The 11453-nt window shown below is 44.3% G+C and overlaps 1 protein-coding gene across 5 annotated transcripts in view; it reads left to right on the top strand.

Moving 5' to 3' along the window:
• Nucleotides 1–3462: 3462 nt before the first annotated feature.
• The window catches only part of mcur1 (mitochondrial calcium uniporter regulator 1), a 75181-nt gene continuing 67190 nt past the window's right edge, over nt 3463–11453 (top strand). The window contains exons 1-3 of one of the 5 annotated variants that reach the window (XM_085988822.1): nt 3463–3866; nt 6610–6699; nt 9201–9320. In XM_085988822.1, coding sequence (XP_085844948.1) covers nt 3575–3866; nt 6610–6699; nt 9201–9320 — 502 coding nt within the window. In that variant the 5' untranslated portion in view covers nt 3463–3574. Of the gene's footprint in view, nt 3867–5123; nt 5219–6609; nt 6700–9200; nt 9321–11453 lie in introns of those variants that run through there. The other 4 variants (XM_085988823.1, XM_085988821.1, XM_085988825.1 and 1 more) reach the window with 4 other exon arrangements.

The following is an 11453-nucleotide window of genomic DNA, read 5'->3' as shown; positions in this document are numbered from 1 at the left end:
CTCAAAGCCAGGTCAATTGAAAATTTCAAAACTGAGATTAATAGATTTTTGTTAGGCAAGCGTATTAAGGGAAATAAAATCAAAGCAGGTAAATGGAGTTATGATCTAATTGAATGGCAGAACAGGTTCAAGGGCCTGAATGGCCTACCCCTGTTCCTATGTTCCTTCCTATGTTTCAGATCCATGAACAACCCTATACAGAATACATGGGTTACAATATCCATTGATGTTTCCAATCTGTCAACTTGTTTCAATTGGTAATACTCTTACCTCTGGTTCATGTTCCATGTCACAAATTGAGCACACGGCCTAGGCAGTCACTCTAGTGCAGTACTGAGAGATTACATTGTCAGAATTACCATTCTTTGGGATGAGATGTTAAAACTGAGAATTGAATGTAAAAGATCCCTTGGCACCATTTGAGGAAGATTAGGGAGTTCTCCTCATCTCCTGGCAAACAGACCTTCCTCAAGCATCAACACAAATTGGCTGCTGCGATTGCTTACATAACAAGTGACTATACTTCCAAGGTAGTTCATTGGTTGTGGAACAGTTTGAGATGGTTCTCGAAGACATGATAAATAAGATGCTGTAAGCATGATGCATATTCCTGGGGAGCCAGCACATTGATTGGGCCAGAAATTGTTGGAGTGGCTCATCTCGCGGCAAGCGGCAGGAATTCGATTTTTTTTTTTCCCCTCGCCCTTCAGGTCATATTTTTGCACCATAAATTGATGGAAACGCAAATTGATAATGGTGCCGTGATGTCAATGGGGCATCTGGGACCTCTTGAACGTCGGGCCCAATGATCTATCTCCTTAACCAATGAATTTAAGGATAGAGAAACAGAGTGAATGATGTAGAAGGAAATAGGGTAAATTAGAGTCAAATTAGATACAGAAAAAGAAATAAAGAGAGGGAAAGAAAGATTGGATTAAGAGAGAGAGCAAAAAGAGACAGAAAGGAAAACTAAGAAAACAATAAAAAAAATTGAAATTTAGAAATCCTCTGGAAACAATTTACAGGAGTGAGACTTCACAGTTTCAATTGTTACCTGTATCAGCTGTGGTAGTACACTTGCCTCTGAGTCATGAAGGTCGTGGGTTCATAGTCCCACTCCAGAGATTTGAGCACAAAGTCTAGACCGACACTCGAAGCAGTACTGAGGGAGTGCTGCACTGTCGGAGGTGTCATCTTTCGGATGAGACATTAAACCGAGGCCCCGTCTACCCTCTCAGGTGGATCTAAAAGATCCCATGGCAGAATGGCGGGGGAGTTACATAGGATTACATAGGATATACAGCACAGAAACAGGTGCTCCGCTCGAGCCTCCTCCTGTCTTTCCTCATCTAACTCTATCAGCATAGCCCTCTATTACCTTCTCCCTCATATGCTTATCTAGCCTCTCCTTAAATGTATCTATACTATTCGCTTCAACCACTCCCTGTGGTAGCGAGTTCCACATTCTCATCATTCTCTGGGTAAAGAAGTTCCTTCTGAATTCCCTATTAGATTTCTTGGTGACTATCTTGTATTGATGGCCTCTAGTTTTGCTCTTCTCCACAAGTGGAAACATTCTCTCTGTATCTATTCTATCAAAACCTTTCATAATTTTAAAGACCTCTATTAGGCCACCCCTCAGCCTTCTCTTTTCAAGAGAGAAGAGACCCAGCCTGTTCATCCTTTCCTGATAGGTAAACCCTCGCATTTCTGGTATCATCCTTCTAAATCTTTTTTGCACCCTCTCCAGTGCCTCTATATAGAAACATAGAAGATAGGAACAGGAGTAGGCCATTCGGCCCTTCCAGCCTGCTCCGCCATTCAATGAGATCATGGCTGATCATCCAAATTCAGTACCCTGTCCCTGCCTTCTCCCCATATCCCTTGATCCCTTTAGCCTTAAGAAATATATCCAACTCCTTGAATATATTTAATGAATTGGCCTCCACTGCCTTCTGTGGCAGAGAATTCCACAGGTTCACCACTCTCTGGGTGAAGAAATTCCTCCTCATTTCAGTCCTAAATGGCTTACCCCTTATCCTTAGACTATGACCCCTGGTTCTGGACTCCCCGGCCATCAGAAACATCCTTCCTGCATCTAGTCTGTCCAGGCCTGACAGAATTTTATATGTTTCGATGAGATCCCCTCTCAATCTTCTAAACTCCAGTGAGTATAAGCCCAATCGACACAATCTCTCCTCATACGTCATTCCTGCCATCCCAGGTATCAGCCTGGTGAATCTTCGCTGCACTCCCTCCATGGCAAGAACGTCCTTCCTCAGATAAGGCGACCAAAACTGCACACAATACTCAAGGTGCGGTCTCACCAAGGCCCTGTACAACTGCAGCAAGACATCCTTGTTCCTGTACTCGAACCCTCTTGCTATAATATGGCGACTAGAATTGTACACAGTACTCCAAGTGTGGTCTAATCAAGATTCGATACAAGTTTAGCATAACTTCTCTACTTTTCAATTCAATCCCTCTAGAAATAAACTTGGTTTGTTTTTTTATGGCCTTGTTAACCTGTGTCGCTACTTTTAGTGATTAGTGTATTTGTACTCTGAGATCCCTTTGCTCTTCTACCCCATTTAGATTCTTATTTTCCAAGTATTATGTGACCTCCCTATTTTTCTTACCAAAATGTAATACCTCACATTTATGTGTTGAATTTCATTTGCCAGTTATATGCCCATTCTGCAAGTTTATTAATGTCATCTTATAATTTGTTGCAGTCCTCCTCAGTATTGACTATCCCCCCCAATTTGGTGTCATCTGCAAATTTAGAAATTGTGTTTTTGATTCCAAAGTCTAAATCATTAATTTGCACACAGCAAGCTCCCACAAACAGCAATGTGATAATGACTGGAGGATTCTCTGTTTTCTGGTGATGTTGGCCAATATTTATCCCTCAATCCACAGCATCAGAAAACAGATTATCTGGTCATTATCACATTGCTGTTTGTGGGAGCTTGCTGTGTGCAAATTGTCTGCCGTGTTTCCCACATTACAGCAGTGACTACACTTCAAAAGTACTTCATTGGCTGTAAAGCGCTTTGAGATGTCCGGTGGTCGTGAAAGGCGCTATATAAATGCAAGCCTTTCTTTTTCTTTATCTGGGTTTCCAAGATTGAGTTTCATGTCAGGACCATAAATCACGTCATTTACAGGGTCCTTACGACATGAAATACCAGCCCTAAATGTCTGCGGCAAGATTCATTTGAATTTCTGCACAAATCCAGCAATGGGAGGTTGATAGCGAGTTCCCGTTTTTGTAAGGTTTACGGCGAAGTGGCACAAATCATCCGGCAATCTGTGGCGATTCGCAATTTACGGAGTATCTCTTCCTCGCCACAAATTGCTTGCTGCCCAACGGCTCTCATTCAAAAGCCCGTGAGCACGTAAAAAAGCGCGCCTCCAAATCGAATGTGCGTGTATGCGTCATCAGTTGACGCAGTGATGTAACCGTTGGCGTGAACGCACGTAGCGTGACGTGCTGGGTGGTGACGTCAGACGTTGTGGCGGCGCAGGGGCGGCGAGACGTCAGACGCTGTGGCGGGGTAGCAGGCCAGTGATGTCAGCGGTCGGGGCCGGGTTGTTGCCCGTCAGGCCGTGTCTGCGGGCCGCGTGGAGGAGTGGCTTCATCACCGGGCCTCGGGCGGCAGGCCTTGGCCTGACTCCATCACTATCCTGCTTACTGCCTGCTCGTTCCAGGCTCTGTTTTACCACTGCTCAGAGAGGCGGCTGTGGTCTTCCTGGCCTCGGTCCAGCGCGCTCAGGTGGAGGGCCGGAGCGGCGCTGGATGCTGGTGCTCCGTCGCAAGGTGAGGGTGGAGCCAACCCGGGGTCACAGTCTGGTCATGAGAGGTGAGTTGGTGTGTGAGGGGGCTGCATGGCTCTGTCCTCCTGGCTGAATGTGTAGCACATTCAGAGCAGGGACTGTTCTCTCTCGGGTGAAAATCCCGAACTGCTGGGGTCCCACTTTCAGTTAAAAGCCCCCACCTCTTGGCCAGTAATTCCCTTTTTTTTCATTTGTTACCTCTCCAGCTGAACTTGAGGTTCCACCAGCTGTGACAGCTGCTCATTTTCTGGGCCAGTCAGCAAAGCAAAGGTAGAAAATACTGGGAATAACCAGCAGGTCTGACAGCATCTGTAAAGAGAAAAGACAGGTCAATGTTTTGGGACGTCGACCTTTTGAAAGATAATGGCTCGGATTTTGCGGTGGATATGACCACGTACTCTGAGAGTCATACCGCCTTTGAAATACACCGCAAGTTCGGGATATTTGCGCTTGCACTGAATCCCGAACTTGTGCCTTGACCGATCATCCGAGCCGCCGAGAAACACTCAATTGCTGGCGCAGAGTTGGGCTATTTGCCCAGCAATTACGGACAAAACGCTTACGGTTGCTGAAAGCAAGTGATGGAGCCTGATTTCCTGTTAACTTTCAATTCATCTCTGCCTGACAAGCTGGGCAAGAGAACAGCACCTCATCTTCCGATTAGGCACTCTGCAGCCTTCCGGACTCAATATCGAGTTCAACAATTTCAGATCATAAGCTCGGCCCCCATTTCATTTTCTCTTGTAATTGTTCCACTCCTTTCTCTTCCCCCCCCCCCCCCCCCCCCCCCCCTCCCTTCCTTTTGTTTCTCTCTCACACCTGGCAGCTATCTTTTGCCCTGCCAGTACACTTCACAGCTAATCTCAGCCTATTACCATCTCGTCTAGCTTCTAATCTCTTTTACTTCTTTTGTTTCTTTTATTCTTTTGTCCGATCGCAGCCCTGCCTTCGATCCAGTTTCTTTTCTTTCCAGTTTTGAAGAAGGGTTCGACCCGAAACGTCAACTCAAATTTCTCTCCACGGATGTTGCCTGACCTGCTGAGTTTTTCCAGCATTTTCTGTTGTTATTTGGGCAAGGTGACTGCTTGATAACAAATGACGTGATTACTTGCTGGATATGTTTTAAAGAACACAGGCCTTTTTTACAAAACAAAATGCTGATGTATGAACTAAGTCCAAGTACCAGTTTAATTAGAAATTTTTAGAAGTTTTTTCAAAGTAAAAGTCTGAGAATCGTGTGGGGGTGGCTTAGTTTTGACAGCTTTTGTGGGTGTGTCTTCCCTTGCGCGTAGGCTATTCGCTGCGCTCTCTGATGTCATACGCTGCGCAGAACTCTGCGGTGCTGAAGAGGAAGTCTCTGTTCCTGGCCTCACTGAAGGTAAGTGCGTATTCTTTTCGCAGGCTGGCGGTGTACTCCAGAGTTATACCGCCGACTGCAATTTTTGGCCCAAAAAAGCTGCTTTGTAGGGTGGAAGACAGGATAATCTGGATTGTCATCCTTTCTGCTTCAGGATGCTGAGAGGGAGGGAGGCAGAAATTTTCAGTGCTGGCTGTGTTGATAGTTCTGTGTATTTCAAGGTTTTTTTTTAAAGGAGACGCCATTTCTCGATGTTTGAATACTATCACGAGAATTATTTTTTTCATTCCTGCATGTAGTTGAGTTTCCGTACATGTGAAAAGGATTATACAAAACTAGTACGAAGCGAGTGGTGAAGATGTTGAAGCTAGGTTGAACCACAGTGAAACGAAGAATTTATTTTTCTGAGCAAGGCAATGACAAGTGAATGTGTGGGAGTTTTTCCCTGTAGATGTCTTAGATAGTATTGAGAGGCATCCTTTGAATGTTGTCCCATGAAGTGGTCAGAAATTCAGGTAAAATGAGTTTGAACTTTCCCTGTTGCTCCCGACGAACACAGAAAACTGTACTATTCAATTTGTCAATCTTTGTTTAGTGATACATCTCTCTGAAGCAGGGGTGTACAAGCCTTTTGCCTTTGTGGGCAACCTATTTGTGTACCACAGAGCCTTTGGAGTCTTATATAAAGATTAAATATTCCCATTAATTTGTATATACTGCAAGCTGCAGGTACTAAGAGACTTGGCCACATCCTCCAAGAACAGACCACCAGGCCCAATAAATTCACAAAGAACAAACAGTGAATAATGCAAATAGGATTGAGTTGACTGGGCTTTGTGGGTTGGATTGATAGTGCTTGGGCCTAATGTAGCCTACAGGCCATTTAGCAAATATGTCTTAGTTCTGTCTACTTAAAAATGTAAAGTACTGTGCCCATCAACAAAGTATTCTTCCTTTCGGTAGAAGAAATAAGAGTTAGTAGATAACATTTTTGGTGGTGCAGTTTCCTTTATCTGGACTAGTGCTGTAGGCTTGCTTCCTGGGGAAAAAAGCTCAAAGTCTCTTCACGCTTGGAAGAAGAGTTTGGATGTTCAGTGAATAAAATAATCATATAGCTCCTTTTACTGAATCTGGAGCAGATCGCTCACTTCTGGAAGTTTTGTGACATTGAGGCACAGTGTAAGCACTACTGATCATTACAAATGACCATAACTTTTGAAATGTCTTGAAATCAGGATCTGGTATTAATTGGGCTCAAATGCAATTCTGAAATAGATCTGCTGAAGGCAGGTCTTAATGGACTGCTGAGACATGAACATCATAAAGTACAGTACATGTTGGCTGAGAAAAATGAGTGACAAGTTTTGAAATAAAAATTTTGATGGATAATAAGTTAAACTTTTTCTTCTTAGGCAATCCCTCGGAACCGAGGATGACTTGCTTCCACGTTAAAAATCTGGTGACTGATGAGTCCAATGCGGGACCTACAGTCTCTGTCACAGGTAGGGCAGACAGTGGTTGAAGGGGCGGGTGGGTGGGGTGCTTGGGTTACCGTGCGCGGCTTCCGCTTGCTCCCGGCGAAGAGACTCGAGGTGTTCGGCGCCTTCCCGGGTGCTTCTCCTCCACTTCATGCTGATTTGGGCCAGGGATTCCTAGGTGTCAGTGGGGATGTTGCACTTTTTCAAGGAGGCTTTGAGGGTGTCCTTGAAGCGTTTCCTCTGCCCACCTGGGGCTCTCTTGCCGTGTCAGAGCTCCGAGTAGAGCGCTTGGTTTGGGAGTCTTGTATCGGGCATGCGGACGATGTGACCCATCCATCGGAGCTGATTGAGCGTGGTCAAAACTCCGATGCTGGGAATGTTGGCCGGAGCGAGAACACTGACGTTGGTGCGCCTATCCTGCCAGTGGATTTGCAGGATCTTGCGGCGGCAGCGTGGTGGTACCTCTCCACTGCTTTGAGGTGCCTGCTGTACATGGTCCATGTCTCTGAGGCATACAGCAGGGCGGGTATCATTGCTGCTCTGTAGACCATGAGCTTAGTGCCGGCACTGAGGTCCTGGTCTTCAAACACACACTTCCTCAGGCGACCGAAGGCTGCACTGGCGCACTGAAGGCGGTGTTGGACTTCGTCATCGACGTCTGCCCTTGTTGACAGTAGGCTCCTGAGGTATGGGAAGTGGTCCACGTTGTCCAAGGCCTTGTGGATTTTGATAATCGGGGGGCAGTACTGTGTGGCGGGGGCAGGTTGGTAGAGGACCTTTGTCTTACGGATGTTTATTGTAAGGTCCATGCTCTTGTACGCTTTGGTGAAGGTGTTGACGATGGTTTGGAGTTCGACCTCCGAGTGAGCGCAGACGCAAGCGTCGTCTGCATACTGTAAACTTACAGAACCTCTGGCAGATACAAACTGCACTAAGAACAGCTGATACTGTTGAAGACTGAGTGCAGTACACAATATTGCCTTACAACTGAATAAGGGAAGACAGCCTCATTAGAATTGCTCTGCAGTCATAATTTTTTTTTGAAAAAAGAAGCCATATCCAAAACTGATTCTGTATCTGTGGTGGACAGTTTATCATCTTTGTTGAAGTTGATCAAATGAGGAAGAATGTTAAAAAGAAAGACTTTATATATTTATATAATGGTTGTTACAGGCTATCCCAAAATGATTTGCAGCAAATGGATTATGTTTGAAGTGCAGTCACTAGTTATGTGGATAAACACGGAGTTTGCACACAGCAAGGTCCACAACTTGTGAATTAATAACCAGTTGATCTGTTTATCATGGTGTTGATTGGGAAAGGAATGTTGACCAGGTCACTGGGAAAACACTTTGCTCTTTTACATCCATCTGAGCAAGTAGACAGGGCCTTGTTTTAATGTTTTATCCAAAAGACTGCACCTCTGACAATGCAACATCAAGAACTTGCATTTATAAAGCATGGCACTCCACAGGAGCGTTATAGAACAACATTTGACACTGAGCCACATGAGGAATTAGAACAGATGAGAGATTTTAAGGAGCATCATAAAGTGAGAGAGAGGCAGAGAGGCTTCTGGAGGGAATTCCAGAGCTTGGGGCCTAGGCTGCTGAGACCATGGCCACCAATGTTAAGAGTGATGAAAATGCAGTACTCCCTCAGTACTGCACTGAAGTCTCTGCCTAGATGATATCCTTAAGTCTGCAATGTGGCTTGAACCCACAACCTTTGCAAAGCGAGTGCTACTAACTGAGCCAAATTGACACTTCAAACTTAACTTCCCTTTTAAGCATTAAGGTGTACATTTATAAATTTTATGCAGATGTATTAAAAACATTTTTTTACACTGTCACTTCTTACATTGTGCAGCAGCAGCCAAGCAAGGGATCAGTGGGGTGCATTCTGGAGTGATCCATAGAAAAAAATGGGAACTGCAACTGGCCCAAGAGCTTAACTGGAGCCATGACACAAGAGTAAAAACCACACCCCAGTTGAGAAGGCCGAATATCCAACTGTTAACATTGTTCCCAGGGTTCTGTGGCTCTGGATCAACTTGGGCTGGTCTGAAGTTGGGAAACTTTTATGGCACTATATGAGATGGCCTCTGTTGGTGATAGCAACTAGTGCTTATTGAGGATGGAGGCCTGGTCTTGTGCCTCCGAACAAGTAAGAAAAGTGATTTTTTTTTTTTTATAAAGTCAAGCCAAATTTCAATAAATTTGGAGTATAAAATGGGGAACTACATTGTATAAAATTGTTTTAACTCCAACTTCTCTGTTGATGTATTTATATCTGCTGCCAACTGCTGTTGGGTTTCACTTTATGATCCTGTGTTTAGTGAACAAGTAGAATAGCCAGTTAGAGGCCCTGATTTCATGAAAATATTTGTTTTCGCTGTGGTGACAGTTTTTAGTCAAGTAACTTTTTCTAGGGCGGGGGGGGGCCTTCCCTCCTCTTGACCTTTACCCCGCACCTCAAAGTGAGTGACAGTTTTTCTTTAACGCTTTTATCAATTTTATTTTTAGAGTTAAACACATCGGCAGCCTCTTTGCAGTATAACTCGAGGAAAGTGGATCTGCCTCCATTGGAAGGTGGAAAGTTCTATTTCGATACTCATGCAGTTGTGCGGCAACTGGAAGAATATGGTAAATATAACTTAGTTGTGTGTGATTTCCTACTGAAAAGTTTTCTTGTTTTTATTTTCCATTTTACCACTGCATTTCCTAAATCAATTGGTGTTCTGGAAGAGTGAAATTGTCAGTGACCTAGATTTACTGCAGAGATAGAAACCAAGCAGATTCTCAAACTGTGATGGTTACGCATAAGTGACGAGCAGGCTTGGAATTTGAATCGATGACCATTTAGGAAGGAGGAGGGACCTAAGCTGCTATTCCACCGAGAAATTGTGTTTTCAACGTAATATGCATAAAATGTATGCTTAAACTGAGGGTTCGTTGAATATAATGCTGTAAGAGAGTTAATATTTAACAGCAAAAGCAAAATATTGTGGATGCTGGAAATCTGAAATAAAAACAAAATGCTGGAAATACTCAGCAGGTCAGGCAGCATCTGTGGGGAGAGAAAAAGCGTTAACGTTTCAGGTCAACGGCCTTTTGTCAGAACTGAGAAAAGTTAGAGATGTAACAGGTTTTAAGCAAGTGCCGAGGCAGGGGAGGGGAGGAAAGAATAAAAGGGAAGGTCTGTGATAGGGTGGAAGCAGGAGAGATTAAAAGACAAAAGGGATGATGGTACGAGGCAAAAGGAGATGGTAATTGGACAAGTAAAGGAACAAAAGGTGTGTCTAGAAGATGTGCAAATGGGAATAGCAGAATCAACATCAGCTGCCTTCCGAAAAAATGGGGGCAGACGTTTTTGCCCCACGGAACTGATTTCTCCCCTTGTCCTATCTCTTCCCACCTACATCCACAACTCTTCCGATGCCCTCCGCCACTTTAACAGTTTCCTAGCCCTAACCATCTCCTTTTCACCACGGACATCCAATCCCTCTACACCTCCGTCCCCACCAGTCTCTTCCCATGTACCTGGATTGGATGTGCGTGGTGAAAAGGAGATGGTTAGGACCTGGAAACTGTTAATATGGTGGAGGACATCTGAAGAGTTGCAGATGTAGGTGGGAAGAGACTGGATAAGGGGAGAAAAAATAGGAAGAAATCAGTTCCATGGGGCAAGAACGGGCTGAAACGCTGGGTCTACCACAAGCTTCCTGTCACTTTAATTCTCTGACCTCTCTGCCTTCGGCCTCTTACACTGTTTGAATAAAGCTCAACGTAAGCGCAAGGAACAGCAGCTCATCTTTTGATTAGGCACTTTACAGCCTTCCGGACTCAACATTGATTGAGTTCAATAATTTCAGATCATAACCTTATGCCCCATTTATTTCAGATGGCAACTGTTGTTAATTCTGCCATTCTCATTTACAGCTCTTCTAGACCCACCTTTTGTTCCTTTACTTGTCCCAGTACAGGAAACTTTGGTTTATCCAGAGGTTAACTGTCCGGAATGCTCGAGCCACCGGCAAAAATCAGGAGCCGTTTCGTTAGGTTTTTTTCCTTTTCGTTGCTTTTTTTTTCACCAGTCAGGCTCTGCAAGGTCTCGCTGAAGCTGTTGCTAAGCTACAGAGACGCTTGCAAGGTACGGCCGACTGCTTAGAAGCTAAGCAACAGGGTTTGTTGCCAGATACGGAGCTCAAAATCTCCGTATGTTTCAACATTAGCGCTGGTTTGTCCGGCAGTTTTGATGGGACGGCAACAGCTCGGTCCCGTCTGTGCCAGATAGCACAAAGTTTCCTGTACCATCTCATTTTGCGCCTCACCATCATCCCTTTTTGTCTTTTAATCTCTCCTGCTTCCACCGTATCACAGACCTTCCCTTTTGCTCTTTCCTCCCTCCCCCTTTCCCTGCCTCTGCAATATTTAGAGGCATTTGACTAGTCACTGTAATTGGTCCAGTCTAGAAAGTAAAGTGCCTCCATGTCTGAAACTCAACTTCCCTAGGGATCCTGCCATATTACTTGTGATTTAAATGATTGGATTTTTTTTTTGCAATATCATTTTTCCTGCTTCCAAACACATGTCACTTCTGATAATTCAGAATTAATTCACACTTAAAAATGAATTGTCCCATAATTTGAAGAGCCTTTGAAGAATAGGCTATGTATAGGCAAAATATCAGAATTGGAAGAGATCAATTACCTAAGCACATGTAAAATAGTAAACTGTTTTCAGCTCTTGGGCTTAGTCACAAGACCAAATCATTAA

This window comes from Somniosus microcephalus, chromosome 5, assembly GCF_052327205.1.
Source record: "Somniosus microcephalus isolate GS21.2 chromosome 5, FLI_Smic_1.0, whole genome shotgun sequence".
NCBI classification, from domain to species: Eukaryota; Metazoa; Chordata; class Chondrichthyes; order Squaliformes; family Somniosidae; genus Somniosus; species Somniosus microcephalus.
This window is presented reverse-complemented; position numbering and strand designations above follow the sequence as displayed.